Source organism: Drosophila ficusphila, unplaced genomic scaffold (genome assembly GCF_018152265.1).
Source record: "Drosophila ficusphila isolate 14025-0441.05 unplaced genomic scaffold, ASM1815226v1 contig_791, whole genome shotgun sequence".
Classification (NCBI taxonomy): Eukaryota; Metazoa; Arthropoda; class Insecta; order Diptera; family Drosophilidae; genus Drosophila; species Drosophila ficusphila.
The window spans coordinates 14,462,455-14,478,333 of NW_025064737.1; the positions used below are offsets into that span (position 1 = coordinate 14,462,455).

Below are 15,879 nucleotides of genomic sequence, written 5' to 3' on the forward strand. Positions count from 1 at the left end.
GCATCTGCTGTTTTGCATTCGGGTTAATCAACGCCATTTATTGGAGCTCAACTCATTACAAAAACAATATTTTCATTACTTTTTACACATCCATAGTTTTGGTTCGAATTAGGTTAAAACTATAAAAAGAAAACTGAATGCATGGACAGCAAAAACAAAAGGACGTTTGGAATATGATACCGCTATGAAAAACCATCAAAATATAACACAGGTGAATAATAAAAACAAGAAATGAGACGAAATGCTGAGAAGGAACACTTGGGGGATGGAGCATAGATTTTTCTGTCGAAAACTCATGGATTTGATTTTGCTTACTCGCTAGCTAGCTACAATCGAAACTCTCTGTTTCCTTTCGCTGACTATTGTTCATATTTTTCTTCCCTTTTGTCTTAAACATTAGTGTTTGCTAAACTCCTATTTTATATGTATGAGTTGCAGATTTCAATAATATTATTGTTTTTTTGTAATTTTTTTCATTTAGATGGATAGATTTGTTAGGTAAATAATAACTAATATGTTTTTCTTTGTTTTTTTCTTTTAATTCAAATAATATTAGTTTATGTTTCGCATAGTTGTATTACTTGCACAGTGTACTATTTGTTTTGTATAATTTGTTGTTTTGCGGCTGCCATAAATCAAACTGTTAGAATTTTTGAACCTACTTGCATTACCAAGTTAGAGAATTTTTAAGAATATTGAACAATAAAGTGGCTAAGATTTAACTGATGCTATAGTTTTGGTTTCTGTTGTTTTAAACTCTATGTTGTTTAGTTTCCGCTGCGCCGCTCTGTGGATGTTGGATTCATAGGTTGGATTGGATGGTTGATTGGTTCTCGAACAGGACTCGGGGTTTCAGGCTTTCTGCTTTTTACAATTGGTTAAATTCCTACTATTCTCGAACTGACTCTGCTGCTGGTGCTGCCGAGGCGGACGTACCCGCCGCTCCCGCCGTCGTCGTCCCTCCCGGCGCCACTTTGTTTCTTGTTAATCAGATGTTGTCAACGGAATCGGCATCGTCCTCCGAACTGATCTCATCGCCGAACTCGATGTCCTCATCGAAGCCATCCTCCACGAACGTGACCGTCTCGTTGATGCGCACCGATTCGGGGAACTCGCCGTACGTCTTCAGATTTCTGGCCTCATCCGGAGTGTACTTCAAGATCACATCCGCCTTCGAGTCCTGGTAGTCACGCAATCCCACCAATATGATATCGCCCTGGTTAATCCACACCTGAAAGAAAAAAGCGAAATCCGCAATCAAATAAACTTATCTTTTGTATTTTTGTGGGAAAGCCACAAATGCCGTTCATTGTTTTATGACTAATTCTTTGGGAAAAAGCAAACTCAATTTTGCAGCTTGTATTCCGTGTAATAGATAAAAGATAACTGATCTATGGCGTAGAGAGACTCTGTTCTGGGAATTTCACAAACGAGCGTAACGAAGCGCCATGCTAACTGACCTTGTGGAAAAAGTGTGGCAAACAAGAAGGTTCTATGCCCCAAGAAAGACATGTAAAAAACAGAAAGGTAATGGTTACCCCTGGGACAATTTCGCAAAGACAGGAAGAAGCTCACGTGAGCTGCGAAGTAATTAATTTCCCGTGGATCACAATCAGTACTTGAAGTACAACATCAAACATTGATAAACCCCGATTAAACCGAATTACTGACTACAAGACCGTCCAAAACGAGTTCATAGGCACATACAGCTGATATATTAGCAACTTAGATGGAGCGCATAACATGACAAGCTACAGGTTATTTCCACGAAAGACGAAGAATTTGGCTTCTGATGAGATAAGACACTTTGAGATATCTCAAATCCAATCACGAGCTAACCGAATTTCGGTACTGATGTGATAAGAAAGTCTTGTTATAGTACGTATAAATAACAAGCCCCTTGGGAAAACATTTACCTAATCAGATGCGAATAACGCAGGAGGCCTGACAACAGATTGAGATATTCCCATTGTGACGTCAACGGAAGATTGGAGAAGTAGGAAGTGTAAAATGCAGTAAACTAAGAGGCGATGAAAAACTCCCCCTGCAATAGTATCTTACTCAACTGGCAGAGTCAATGACCTAGGACAAGCTGCACTTGCCGAGTGATTCAAAGCCCATTCATAAATTCACTTCCTAAAGCTACTTCCTGTCAGTAGTACTACTACGTTCAAGTAGGTGCAATATAAATTCCAATGCCATGCATAGATGACACATATTCGGATCCGTTGACCACGTAAAGATCGATAAGCGAAGATACCAGCAGTAGTGGCTTTAAAATTAATTTACCGGAATCGGAGCCACTGTGGAATAATTCCCAAATTACGTATGCGCTGGAAATAAACAAGTGCGAACTTTGGAGTATTTATCATCCTTTAAAACTAAATGGATGGCTTCGCGCCGTACTTCCATTCTGCTATCTGTTTTATAAATTATTCCCTGTCGCCAAAAAACCAACACGATAGATCACGCCCAATGCGAACAATCGTGACTAAATTGAATCGAAATTGCCCTATTACGCTGGGCAGCAGATAAGCGAATCCGAACCCCTTTTTTAATGGGCCCATTCCCTATCCAAGAAGCCAGCTGGCTGGGAAGCACCCGATTCCCCGACTGATTGCACGGCAGTGTGCCAATGAGTAAGTTAGCGAGTATGTGTGCTCCGTCACAGGTTTGGCATTCCAAGCAGCAGGTCTCGATATATAGACTATATTTAGCTATAGACATCATTGAACTTCTGATTATAATGGGCCGGTTCGCACTGGTTTGATCAGTTTGAATTGAAAGAAGGGATATCTGCATAGGATATTAAAATACTGGAGTTCTTTAAACACCATAATAAGCACACGCTTAACTTAAATCAGATCATTATGAGCTTTCAATTTATATACTTTTAAAAGCAAAAGCAAAGATAATACTTTCATGGGTTTAACCACTTATTCGGCAGAAATTTTGATGTGTCATACTAAAATTCAGAACTAAAACACAAGCATAAACTAAATAAAATGTTCTCGAAATAAGCGAATTTAATGTTTCACCATTTAAACCCTGAACTCACGAATGGACCCATATGAATTATCTTCCCACGCTTTTCTTATCTGTGAACTAACTACGCACTTGTCTTGCATAATAAAAGCTAGTGCAGATTAGCCCCGATTGGAGAGCCATCTCCCTGGAGTAGGGCATTCCTGGGCAGGGCAGACCCGAGCCCAGAACCTTAGGCATGCGATTGGCACTCGCCGAATTTCTGCTATCTCGACTCGTCACTGATAGCGCTCCATATATGGGGGGCCTCGCGCTCCCGCTTTCTTGGCGATAAGGAGCCGCCGACCAACCACATTTTCGCCAAGGCGACTCTCTCCGGAGTGTCGCTCCCTATAAATACAGCCCCCACTCGCCGGCGACGGGCAAATCTAAAATCGACAGCAACCAAGAGACACCTGAACAACAGAAACGCGGCAAAATCGGGCCGAATAAAGTGAATTCCATGCCAAAGCGAAACGGAATACAAGTGAAGTGCTATCGATACGCCAGAACAAGGGCGAAAAGCTAAAGACAGTCGCGACTCGGAATCCACAAAACGAGCCGCGCCTCCTCAAACCGAGACCCAGAAAACCGTCAAAATTACCTACTACTACTCGACGAGTTCGTGCGGCGCGTGCAACCAGAGCGAGGACATCATGCTCTTATCCTACCGATGCATCTACTCGGTGCTGCTGTCCACCATAGCCAGTATTATGGTGGTGCTCAGCTCAGCATCCTCCGGCTCCATGCAGCTGCCCACCGTGCGCAAGTGCGGCGGCGGCTCCACGGGAGCTGCCCACACAATGGCCATGAATTTGGCGGCCTACGGGCTGCTGGAGAACCGGATTAGCACTCTGGAAGCACCGCGACAAACGCACTGGAGCAAGAAGTTCCTGGCCAAGCGGGAGGCGACTCCCCATTCGGCGCCGTACGTGGTCAGTATCCAGATGATGACCCCGGACCAAGGGCTGGTCCACTACTGTGCCGGCACCGTGATCAACGAGCACTGGATCCTGACGGCGGCCCACTGCCTCAGTTCACCGCAGGCGGTGGAGAACTCCGTCATTGTGGCGGGCAGCCACGACATCCACAACCACAAGGGGGAGGCGAGCAACATCCAGATGCGACACATCGACTACTATGTGCGACACGAGCTCTACCTCGGCGGAGTGAATCCCTACGACATTGCCCTGATCTACACCAAGGAGCCGTTGGCCTTCGACTCCTACGTTCAGCCAGCCACTCTGCCGGAGCAGGATGCCCAACCCGAGGGCTATGGCACTCTCTACGGCTGGGGCAATGTCTCGATGACGGCGGTGCCCAACTATCCGCATCGCCTGCAGGAGGCCAACATGCCCATCCTGGACATGGAGCTCTGCGAACAGATCCTCGCCCGATCCGGTCTCCAGCTGCACGAGACCAACCTGTGCACTGGCCCACTGACCGGTGGCGTTAGCATCTGCACCGCCGACTCCGGCGGTCCGCTGATCCAGCAGTGCTGCGAGGAGCACTTCGAGCAGGCCAACATCGTCATCGGCATCGTGTCGTGGGGCAAGATGCCCTGCGGCCAGAAGAACGCCCCCTCGGTCTTTGTCCGCGTCTCGGCTTTTACTGATTGGATCAACCAGGTCATAAGCACAGCCACCCAGATCATGTAAAGTGATCATGGGAGAGACGGGACTTTGAATGATCCTCCTACCAAATGAGCTCGAATGTCACGATATCGAAAAATTAAATATACGAAAAAAAAACAACAAAAGAAGAAAAACCGAAAGAAAAATGTAGATTCTCTAGACAATCTCACTAGGATAATAAGATGAACAAATATCTAATAATATATACTGCCCAGATTTCTGTAATTTAACACGTAGCTTGTGGCTTAGGCCCACAAAAAATGAATAAAATTGTGAATATTTAAATAGAAAAATCCTCCACTGTGTTTTTATTTTTAGCTAATCTAACTAAACAAATAGGAACAAAAAATAGTGCCAATGACCCAATTCCTGGAGCATCACATGGAAGAAGTATCTTTTATCTACTTTCTTGATCAAAAAATAGTTCAACAAACAAGAACCCAAAATAGAACTACCGATCTTGAAGTTAAGATTTAATCAAATTGCGCAGATTTTATTTGAAAAGTGCGTACTGTCTGGCACTTTTGGCCCAGTCGAAACTAATTGTGAAATAAGCTGGGGCCCTCGGTCAGATAAGACGACTTTGCGATATATTCGGTTTCTGTTGCCGGGCGGGGAGCTGGAGGAGTTTTGGGGGGCAATTGGCGCCTCTCCACGCATTAGTCATGCCGACGAGCAGCGACTGGCCAAAAAGAAAAGGGAATGGAAAGCATGTTACGACTGTCAGATTAGGATCTACATACAGATTAGCTGGGACCTCATAAAGACCCGCTAAATTGGGGCCATCAGCTGACTTCTGTGTGATTGACAGACATTTGAGGACAGCCTGAGCAAAAATATTCCCATGAAAATTGGGTCTAGACATCTGAGAGTGAGCTCGTTGAACCTTGAGTCCAACTGTTGCACTTTGAGCCCTCCAAAGCTGAGTAATTGCGGAACAGCAAGCTGTAATTCCGCATTTCCAGTAATTATCAATTATCAATTATTATTCCGTTTGACAGATGGCCAAGATAATGTGAGTGAAGCACCGAAAATGCCCACAGGGTATTCAAATTTAATGGTGTGGTTATACCAATTACGTGGTCTTTGTCTTCGTAAAGATAAAAAATAAAATAAATTTTATTAATTATTGATACGAGGGGTTTATGTACTATCGCTTTGTGTCAGCATTATACTTAACTTTAATTAACCAACTTTGAAGCCAAAGAGCATAGAGTTTACTAAACGAATATCTCCTTAACAAGTTTAAAATCAAACCCCATAAATCTACAAGTGCAAGCGCCTATAAATTCCTTGGGGGAACTACTTGAAAGATTAGAGCAAAAATTAGTGTTGCACGGGCGCATCACCAGAGCTTATATAACCGATCATATGAGATTAAAAATCCATTTATGATGATCAAGACCCCAAACATAAAAACAGAAAACTGCGTCGCACTTGCGTTTAAGTTATTAATTCTTTACTCCAATACTTTGGACATTACTTTTAACAGTTGATTAGATAAATGTCCCAACCCTTTGAACAATTTTGTACGGAAAAATATTGCGAAGTCAGGATGTTGTAGGAGGTTAATTTTATGGCGCAGCACGTGCTCTTAGGAACTGTGTAAAATTCTTTCACATTATTTATTTAGAATTGCATTTGAAAAATTGTTGTGCTACTAATATACAAAGCATTGTTGAAAAAGTGGAAACTACAACTTACTTTAAGAAAGATAGATTGTATATTGTTGGTAAACTTTTTTAACAATTTTAATCGGCGATTTATTAAACTTATAAAGATAATGAAAGTTAAAATCAAGTGGTTGGTTCCTTGGAATTTCATGTGCAAAAATAGTATTCCTATCATGAGTTTGCTTTCCCAAGGGAAACTGGTATTTTGATCTGTTTATTTGCATTTGCATTGCCTATATCAAGCAATTAACCTGAGACATGCCTTTTGCCGTCTTGGAATTTTTCGGTTGCGTCGCAATGTTAATAACTTCATGTTTGATTTGTACGCTTCGATTGGACTCCACTTCTGGTATTGTATATTTGCTTGACACCGATGAGAGCTTTAAGACGTCACTACTTACGCTACGAATTTTGACGTAGGCGACTTGGAATCTTATTTATGACATGCGTCTCCTGCGGGGTGAAGCACCTTCCAAAATTTGACATGTGCTCAAACCTTTCGAAGGAATTGATCTAATCGGCCTAAAGACGACCACGACCAAGGTTAACTCAGGTAGACGATAAGGGGCAACTGCAACTGCAGACCTACTTTTACTACCATGAAAACTAGAGATAGAGAGAAATGTTTTCGCAGAAATAGTCAGGTATCTAAAGTTGCTATTTAAATGCAAATATACGTTTAAGAACCGTTGATATATACAGTATTTCAGGGAATACAAAAATGACTAGTTTACAAATATTTTATTAAAAAATAACCTTATTAATACAAATATAATCGCATTTGATGAAAAGAAATTTGAAATTGTAAGGAAAATAATGGAACACCTTGTATTTACAAAGCAACTGTTTTGCCTCTCAATACACAAGTACAGATGCACTTGTTTATTATTAATCAGCAGCCCCTAGCCCCACGCACCCACACATAGTTAATGCAATCGAACAAGGACGATGACACCCACTCAGTGGACCAGAGAGAGCAAACAAAGAGAGAAGACTACGGCATTTAAAGACTAAAGTTAGGGCCATAAATTGCGTTTTAGCTGGGGTATTGCGAAAAGTCCCCAAAATCACTAACGCACACATAAACAACCTGCATTTTTGCAATACAATAACGTAAATACTTAGCATTCGCTGGCAAATCAATGTCAGAGCGAATGAGCTAAGAGAGTCTGCTAAGAGAGGAGCCCCAACATAGGAGAGAGCTAATCGAAGAGTAGAAACTCACCTTCTTGCGAAGTTTCCCCCGAATGTGACACAGGCGTTTGACGCCATCGAAACACATTGCCTCCAGACGACCGTTGCCCAGCATCTTGGTCACCTGCGCGTACTCCTGCTGGTCCTCCTTGAAGATCAGCTCTCGCTTCTCGAACTCGTTCTCGTTCTTACCACGACGACGGTTCTTGCCACCTTTTCCTTTATTCTTGGGCATCTTGGCTGTTGCTGTGGTTGCTGCTGCTCTTGCTACTGTTGATGTCTATGGGGGTGTTGTCGACGCTGATTTGCAAACGAAATGAAACCGTTAATAACCGTCTGCACTAGTGCACTAATGTAACGAGCATATTTCTAACGAATGTGTCAATTCTGCTCTTCCAAACTTACAATTTTGTCAAATGTAAATGTGACAATTTCGCCTCGCTAAAGTGAAAAGGACTAGAGGTGGGCGGTTTCGCGCGGAACCAGTGTATCGAACTGGTCTAATCGACGAGTGTAAGGGTGGCAACACTGTTTCAATAAAATCGGTTTAAATTTTTAATTTTGCTTGGATAACTAAAATGAAATAATAGTAAGTTTTTTACTTTTGATTTCAGCATCAAAGCTACTTGATATTTCTGAACTCAAAACAGATTTACTTATTTGATTAGGAACACAAGTTCTTTATAATACTGTCAAGATGTACAAAGTAATCGATATATCGATAATGTCGTGAGTGATACGCCCAGCTCTATTGTTTATAAGCTTTGTTGAAAAATAAACTTTGGCGGAGGACTAACCGTTCCTTAAACTTGGCCAAGATGCACCAGGCCTATAGTGTTCACTCGATCCTGAAACAAGGCGTGCAGATAGAGTCCATAGCGGCGTATGGTGAGTGAGAATTGGGATATCTGACTATTACTCACCGGGTGTATTATTCCAGGCAACCATGTCATTCTAGGCACCCGCAGTGGACAGCTGATCATGTACTCCGTTGACGAGGAGACCGGCGTAGACATGCGGATGTTCAACAAGAACTTCAGCCGGAAACCAATCACCCAAATGGAAGTGATAGAGGCTGAAAACCTACTTTTTGTCCTTACTGACAATCATGTTCAGGTGTGCGACATCAGCCGGTTTGAAAGTAACTTCGCCTTCATGCACAGCGCTCCGGATACGAAGGGCTGCACCCTGTTTACTATGGACGTGGACTCGCAGAAGTCAACTACCGGCGATGTGGCCACCTTCATTCGGGTGTGCTGCGCTATTAAACGGCGTCTAGTGTTCTTTTTCTGGAAAAAGGATAAGCTGGACTCACTGAAACTGAGCATCGAACTGAGCGATTTTCCCAAGAGTCTCTGCTGGGTGGGCCATGCTGTTTGCGTGGGTTACAAGGACGAATATGTGGTCTACGACGTGAGGAAATAATTATATTCATATTTTATTTATGCTGTAAGGCTGTATTTTCTTTTCCAGATATCCGGCCAAAATCCGAAAAAACACAATCTGTTCCTAACCTCCTCCAATATTAGCAGGGATCCATGCATTTGCCTTATACGCAACAACATGCTGGGCATTTCCAAAGATAGCTACTTAGTGTTAGTGGATCCCAGTAAGTACAAGGATACCGATGGAAACAACAGCTCGACTGATGTGCGATCAAGTGGGATGGAGAGTAACACTTCCCTTACTCCGCTTCTCTGGTCAAGTCCTTTGTTGGATTTGGGTATGCATACTTTTTTTTACTAAGGGGCAGAACTAAATTTTAATCTTTTTTATAGTCTGGGATGAGCCTTACGCCGTAGGTCGTGTTAACAATGCCATTGAGGTGCGCAGCCTGGTGGGCAAGGACACTCTTGTGCAGACCATTCCCGAGCTTCAGAAGACTAGATTCCTGGTCCATGCCGAAAAGGGTACCATTTTCGCGGCCGCCACCTCGGAGCTTTGGTGCATCCGGATGGTGGAAATTCCCATGCAGCGACAACAGTTACTGCAGCAAAAAAATTTCCAGCTGGCCATTGAGTTGACGGTAAGTCACACAAAGGAGTCTTAAAATTCGATATCAGAATGTGTTCATTTAAGCAAATCTCTGATGAACCAGCAGAGGAAAGAGCCCAAACCATTCGTCAGATACACATGCTCTATGCAAAAGAGCTCTTTACCAAAAGGGAGTTCTCTGCGGCCATGAAGGAATTCGAGAAAGCGGCCATAGATCCATACGATGTAATAAGACTGTTTCCGAACTTGGTACCTGAACCTAAACCAGGCGCCGATGACATTCCTGTGCCCACATCCACTGCTCCCGCGCTGGAAGACGGAGACCTGGAGAACGCTTACTTGGCACTCATCGAATATTTGGCCTTGGCGCGCCAACGAGAGGTAGTCAAGTTGCGCGACACCAAGAGCAGTTCAAAGTCTCTATTAGAGATTATCGATACCACGTTGCTTAAGTGCTATCTGCAGACGAACGATTCTCTTGTGGCACCGCTCCTCAGACTTAACCAGTGCCATCTGGAAGAGTCGGAGAAAACGCTAAAGAAGCATAATAAGATATCGGAGTTGATCATCCTGTACCAGATGAAAGGCAAGCACAAGGATGCCCTGAAACTTCTTCGAGAGCAGGCAAATATCGAAGGATCAGTGCTGCAAGGTCGCAAGCGAACTATTCGTTATTTGCAGGAGCTAGGCAGTGATCATCTGCCGCTGATTTTTGAGTTCGCTGATTGGGTACTGAAAGATAATCCCGAAGAAGGTCTATCAATTTTTACCGACGATTTTATCGAAGTAGAGTCATTGCCGCGGGCAAAAGTCTTGGACTTTCTTATAAGCAAACATAAAGCTTTAGTTACTCCCTATTTAGAACACGTGATTACAGTGTGGAAGGACAGCAACACTCTCCTCCACAATGTTCTCCTTAAGCAATATCGCGAGCAGGTGCAGCGTCTCCTTGCCAAGCAGGAAAAAGGGTAAGAAATTTGTAGTTACGCTTGTTAAACAATGTTAACATATCTTTTTCCTAGAGAGGAAGTTTCCGAACTAATTCCAACAAGGCAAAAACTTTACAACATGCTGGAGGAGTCTAATGACTATTCGCCAGATCGTGTCCTAGAAGAATTCCCCACCAACATGCTGCTGGAAGAGCGAGCACTCATTTTGGGTAGACTTAAAAAGCACGATAAAGTGCTGTCAATCTATATCCAAGTTCTGGGCGATGTCGCCAAGGCAACTGCCTATGCGGAGGCCAACTTTAAGGATGATGAAAACATATTCCATTCGCTTATTAAGTGTATTCTGATACCACCCACTCAGCCGCCCTATGAAGGTGTGCCATTGCATCCAGATTTCGTCGAAGTCAATCAAGAGGTGGCCCTGGACTTGCTCAACAAATATGCCACAAAAATCGATCCTTTCCAGATCTTCGAGGTGATTTCTGCATACACTTCTTATTAGTTGTAAAGTCTAAATATTTTCACATCCTTAGCACCTTCCCGATGATCTGCCAATGCCTCGGCTAGAGAAGTACCTGGAGAAGTCGATACGCAAGAAGATGGCGGACAAGCACCAAATGCAAATGATGGTCGGTTTGCTGGAGGCGGAGGCCAATCGTTTAGAGCGGGCTGTGGAGGCTCAGAGAGAAATAAGTTTTGAATTAAACGAGTTCAGTGTGTGTCCCGAGTGCAAGAAACGCTTCCCCAGCCAGCCAGCCTTTGTGCGCTACCCAAACGGACAGATCGTGCACCTTTCCTGCCACGATCGAATCGCCAGGGCGGCTGCTCAGCAATAAGTTGAATACTCTATTGTGATAACTGATCAAAGTGTAATGTGCGAATTAAATGTAACTAGGTATATAATTGATTTCCTTTGTATAGCTTATGTTTTTTAAATAATACTTTGACAGATTTAACTGAAGAAAAATAACTTTGTGTTTGTATTATATTTATGTAAACTAAGGACTTTCTCCTAAATAGATATATTACACTTTAAAATAAAAAGTTGTCCTCAAGAGCAACAAGAACATAAAACACAAGCAGGGGTAAAGAAAACCCATATTGTACATGTTTATTTGGCTATATTTACAGGAAATTTGCTTTGCCCTAGCCCAGATTTTAGGCCTCTTCGCTGCCGTCCATGAGACTGTCGCCATCCAGGGAGTCGTTGCAGATGGACAGATCTGATTCAGATTGCGCTCGACTTAAAGGTGGCATGGCGCCGGAAAGCGATAGCGAATGCTTGCTGTCCTCGTTGTCCTCCTCCTGCAGACTGGGCGATGCTGCACTGCATCCAGTTGTGAGATCCGTGGACGCAGAGTGGGTTGCGTTAGTAGCCGAGGACACCTGATTGCCTAGGATCGACGTGCCCGGCAGCTGAGTTTGCCTTATCAAGGCGAGCCGCTGTTGCGTGAGCTCGAGATGGTGTTTGCGCCACTTGATCCGGCGGTTCTGGAACCAAACCTTCACCTGCGCCTCCGTCAGCTTGAGCGTGTGGGCCAGGTAAAGGCGCTCCGGCCCAACCATGTACTGCTGTCGCTCGAATTCCGCCTCCAGGCACTCCAACTGCTCCGGCGTGAAGATTGTCCGAACGCGTTTGTTCTTTAGGGCGCTCTTCTTGTGGGAGTCTGGGAAAAAAAGGTAATAATATTTTATTATTCCTATTAAAATATATAAAGAATATAATATAACTCTTTTTAAACTAAGCCAATAACCATAATAAAATTGAGAAGGTAATTCAAATTAAAAGAAGCTTTGAATACTATGCAAACATCTGTACATAAACGGTTTAACCTTTTAAAAAAGAATAAATATGTAAAGACTATGAGTATTGCTTACCCGACTTGAGTTTCTCGCGCTGAAAGCTCAACGTGGCCTGTTGCTGGGCGTGGTGTTGCTGGTGGAGCTGTTGCAGGCTCTGCAGGGCGGATGGAGCGGCTCCCACCGCCGCGGCCACGGCAGCAAATCCGGACTGATGAGGATGCGGATGCTGGTGGCCGCCGTGCAAGTAACGTCCACTGCCGGAACTATTATCACAATTAAAGTTGTTTACACTTTGGCTGTTGTTGTTGTTGCTGGTGCTGCTGTTGTTGTTGTTGCTGCTTGTATAGCACTTGTTGTTGCTCTCACTGTTGTTGTTGTCGTGCAGGGACAAGTTAATGGCATTGTTGTAGTCCTTTCGCTGGCTCTGAAGGCCCAAAATGGCGGCGATGGTAAAGGACTTGCCCACGTCGAGGGAGGAATGCGCCGCTGCCGCCTCGATGAGCTGCGCGTGCGACGTCGCAGTGGCAGCCGCCGCCAACTGTTCCCGGTGGTTGCTGTTGCTGCTGTGGCAGCTGTTGTTGCTGCTACTGTTGCTGTTGCTGGTGGTGTTGCTGTTGCTCCCAGCCGTCGGTGGGTGGTGGCCATCCTGGTGGTGGGTGTGCTGGAGCTGCTGGTGATGATGTTGCTGTTGCTGTTGCAGATGATGATGATGTTGCTGCTGCAGCTGATGATGCTGCTGGTGTTGCTGCTGGTGCTCCATTTGGTATGAACTCTGACCCGCCGAGACGGCGGCCGCCGCTGCTGCAGCCGCTGCCAGCGCCGCTGTGGGCAGCGCATGGTGCGGTTGACCATGTGCCGGGATGCCCCCTCCCAAACTCCCTAATCCGGCTGTCCCTCCACCGCCGCCACTGGCTTGTGTGTTATGTAATGCCAGGAAGTGCGACAAGGGATTTGCGTGATATTTGGAAGGATTCTGCAGCATGCTTAGGTATTTGCCACTGTCTCCAAGTTGCCGACTGTTGAATGGCCTCCGGTCCTCGGTCTTTGGTCTTCGGTCTCTGCAAATGGGAGAAATGCCTCAGATTAATTGTTGCTTCGTTGCTGCGACGGCCAGGTGTCAACGACTCCCAGATTAAATCCACAATTAAGTGAAATGTGATCCCTGCTTGGAAAGTTGCTCTACCATGAAGTGCGTGGTCAGCAGTGGTCTCAAAAGAAACAATGGAACTACAACTGGTTAGGACTAACCATAAAGAAACCAGACTACATTTTGATAATTGTCATATACATATAGCTAAATAAATAATATCTATAAATCTCAATCTCAAACTTTTTTAGGTTTTATGAACACTAAAATTTCAATCAATATTATATTTTTTCAAGCCTATTTGTTCGTTTCCTAAGTTAGCAATTAGTTATACTCGATGAGTTGATAATTAGGCATCAATAATAATAAATGTAAAGACACCAATTTTAACATGCTTTCTCCCATTATTTTTTGTTTAGTTTAATGTAACATTTGGTGACTTCTCATCTTCAACGCATCTTGTAAATATTTTTCTGGATAGATGTAGTATTATGGGTGTAGTAACGCATAAATTTGTTTCAGTGCACCGGTTCGCACTCTCAGCGATGCATTCATTTGCTTAATTGCAAGTCCTCTTCCCCTGAAGCTCTGGCAATGCGATAGCCTAATTGAGACTTTGTCACAGTTTGCTGCTTCATTGTGGCTGCCGCAAATGCCGCAGTAGTTGCTCTCCCAGGTGCGTAAACCATCCCAAGTCCCAGCCATCAACTGTGTAGCCCCCTTTGTTTGCCCTGTTGGCCAAATATGTGAATGTCTCAAGCTGCATTTAAGCTGATTTAACTAAGCAGCTGAAGCTAACGTCGTGTGCAATGCAAATGAGCTTCATTAGAAGAATATTTGGTGTAACAAGTGGATTTCAACAACATTTTTGAGGGAAATGTCTAGGGTCACAACGAAGACGAAATAATTGTGGAGTTCCTGGAGTGCGTGTGTTTATTAAGCTATTAATTGAATTTCACCTTATAAGAGGTTTAAACCAACTTTAAAAACTCAATGTTCATGGTCCTCTTTCTACGAAAAATCACTTCATTTTTAAAAAACCAATACCATAAAATACCTTTTATTATGAGAAATGCTATTAGATTGAAAAAATAACAGGGCCTCTTACTCGGTAACAAATAAATTTGTTGTTTTTTGTAACTATTAAAAAATTTTGAAAATTCAATAAAAATTAAAAAAAAACTTAATAAAAGCCTTCAAAAATTGTCTATAATGTTAGTAATTTCTATATACTAACATTGAAGATATTTTCCTTTGTTATTTAAAAAAGTTCTTTGATTTTTGAATGCTGTTTACAAACTAAAATTTTTGCTGTTATTTTGAAAGATCGTGTAATTTATAAACTGTATAAATTATACATTTTATCGCTGGAACTAAGTATAATTTTATTTCCTTTTTTTATTGTATATTTTTTATTTAAAACATCCACGCTCCACAGTAAATTTAAGTTTTTGATGTCGTCGGCATAACAAATAATTATGGATTTATTGTTTCTAAAGATATTTACGTAGATGTAACTTAAGATATTAAATGACAATATAAAGATATTTACGTAGATGTAACTTAAGATATTAACTGACAATATAGATATTGGCTTTAAATTTGACTAAGTTACAACTCCGTCGGTCTTTGGCATAGACACAAATAGGGTTTTATTACAGCACACACACCTTTTTTAGCAATAGAAATTTTAGTACATTGAGTCCAATATCATATGTGGTCTATGATAATCAAAGTAAGTCAATAGTTGCACTGTAGGATTTTAATGTTTTTTCTAAAATCCTCACTTAGTTCCGTAAAATCCGATCTACCGACGGCACATCAAAAAGTGTTGCCTACAGTTCTGCGTCCCGCAGTCGGCAGTAACGGAAATCGCACTGGAAACCGGAGTTGAAATCGGTGGAAACTTTTACTACCGGAAACGCATGCGAGCGCGAACGTGTTGCAAACTGAACTGAACTCAAAAGTTCGTGGCCGTAAAATTTTTACAATATTGGCAGCAGCCGAAGCTGGCAGCGACGCTGGCGTTAGCAGCGCTGCCCTGACTGTGTGTGCGCGAGTGAGCGATTCTTTTTGTGGGTGTGTGTGAGTTGTTGCCGTTGTGATTTTTCCTGCTGCTTTTCCTCTACCGTTTTTGCTCTTTCCTAGGGTTGTCGAAACTGGTCAAAATAAGTCTCGATATTAACCTTTTTTTACGTTAATTTTTAAAAAATATACTTAAAAACACAATGGCTTTAAACCGATGTTTAGATATTTAAATCTTTTTAAAAAAATATTACATCTTAATTTTCTTTTTTTAAATACATGTATTATGTATTACCCTATCCATAGATATATAACAATAGAGATTACTTTTTTTGAATGATAATATCTGACAACCCTGCTCGTACCTTAGAGTCGAGCGAACGAAAGAAGAATAACAACTTCGTCAATAGAGGCCTCAACATCATCATCATCGTCATTATTCAGGAGCAACCACCAGGCAGTTACATAAAAAGGAATCACCCACCAAAGCGATT

At 42.8% G+C, this 15,879-nt stretch overlaps 4 protein-coding genes across 4 annotated transcripts; 2 read left to right on the top strand and 2 right to left on the bottom strand.

Annotated features, from left to right (window-relative positions):
* Nucleotides 1-5: 5 nt before the first annotated feature.
* Nucleotides 6-8,066, bottom strand: LOC108087284 (eukaryotic translation initiation factor 1A, X-chromosomal). The gene is made up of 3 exons (XM_017184592.2): nt 7,931-8,066; nt 7,557-7,825; nt 6-1,231 (listed from the first exon to the last, which is right to left on the bottom strand). The coding sequence occupies exons 2-3, from the start codon at nt 7,758-7,760 to the stop codon at nt 989-991; spliced, it is 447 nt and encodes a 148-aa protein (XP_017040081.1). The 5' UTR covers nt 7,761-7,825; nt 7,931-8,066; the 3' UTR covers nt 6-988.
* LOC108087282 (mite allergen Der f 3) lies at nt 3,391-4,960 on the top strand. Its single transcript, XM_017184591.2, has one exon. It carries the CDS (start codon nt 3,681-3,683, stop codon nt 4,680-4,682), a length of 1,002 nt encoding a protein of 333 aa, XP_017040080.1. The 5' UTR covers nt 3,391-3,680; the 3' UTR covers nt 4,683-4,960.
* Nucleotides 8,067-8,272: 206 nt separating the features above from the next.
* LOC108087371 (vam6/Vps39-like protein) lies at nt 8,273-11,549 on the top strand. Its single transcript, XM_017184713.2, has 7 exons — nt 8,273-8,413; nt 8,466-8,938; nt 8,999-9,248; nt 9,304-9,551; nt 9,605-10,488; nt 10,543-10,945; nt 11,004-11,549. The coding sequence occupies exons 1-7, from the start codon at nt 8,344-8,346 to the stop codon at nt 11,304-11,306; spliced, it is 2,631 nt and encodes an 876-aa protein (XP_017040202.1). The 5' UTR covers nt 8,273-8,343; the 3' UTR covers nt 11,307-11,549.
* LOC108087372 (homeobox protein B-H2) lies at nt 11,543-15,298 on the bottom strand. The gene is made up of 3 exons (XM_017184714.1): nt 15,031-15,298; nt 12,349-13,331; nt 11,543-12,137 (listed from the first exon to the last, which is right to left on the bottom strand). Exons 2-3 carry the CDS (start codon nt 13,253-13,255, stop codon nt 11,629-11,631), a joined length of 1,416 nt encoding a protein of 471 aa, XP_017040203.1. The 5' UTR covers nt 13,256-13,331; nt 15,031-15,298; the 3' UTR covers nt 11,543-11,628.
* Nucleotides 15,299-15,879: the final 581 nt, after the last annotated feature.

Coding starts and splice junctions, on each gene's coding strand:
- LOC108087371 (XM_017184713.2), top strand. CDS start 8,344: ATGCACCAGGCCTATAGTGTTCACTCGATCCTGAAACAAGGCGTGCAG. Junction 9,249..9,303: donor AAGTCCTTTGTTGGATTTGG/GTATGCATACTT, acceptor TCTTTTTTATAG/TCTGGGATGAGCCTTACGCC. Junction 10,489..10,542: donor CTTGCCAAGCAGGAAAAAGG/GTAAGAAATTTG, acceptor TCTTTTTCCTAG/AGAGGAAGTTTCCGAACTAA.
- LOC108087284 (XM_017184592.2), bottom strand. CDS start 7,760: ATGCCCAAGAATAAAGGAAAAGGTGGCAAGAACCGTCGTCGTGGTAAG. Junction 1,232..7,556: donor GGGGGAAACTTCGCAAGAAG/GTGAGTTTCTAC, acceptor TTTTTCTTTCAG/GTGTGGATTAACCAGGGCGA.
- LOC108087282 (XM_017184591.2), top strand. CDS start 3,681: ATGCTCTTATCCTACCGATGCATCTACTCGGTGCTGCTGTCCACCATA.
- LOC108087372 (XM_017184714.1), bottom strand. CDS start 13,255: ATGCTGCAGAATCCTTCCAAATATCACGCAAATCCCTTGTCGCACTTC. Junction 12,138..12,348: donor GCGCGAGAAACTCAAGTCGG/GTAAGCAATACT, acceptor TTTTTTTCCCAG/ACTCCCACAAGAAGAGCGCC.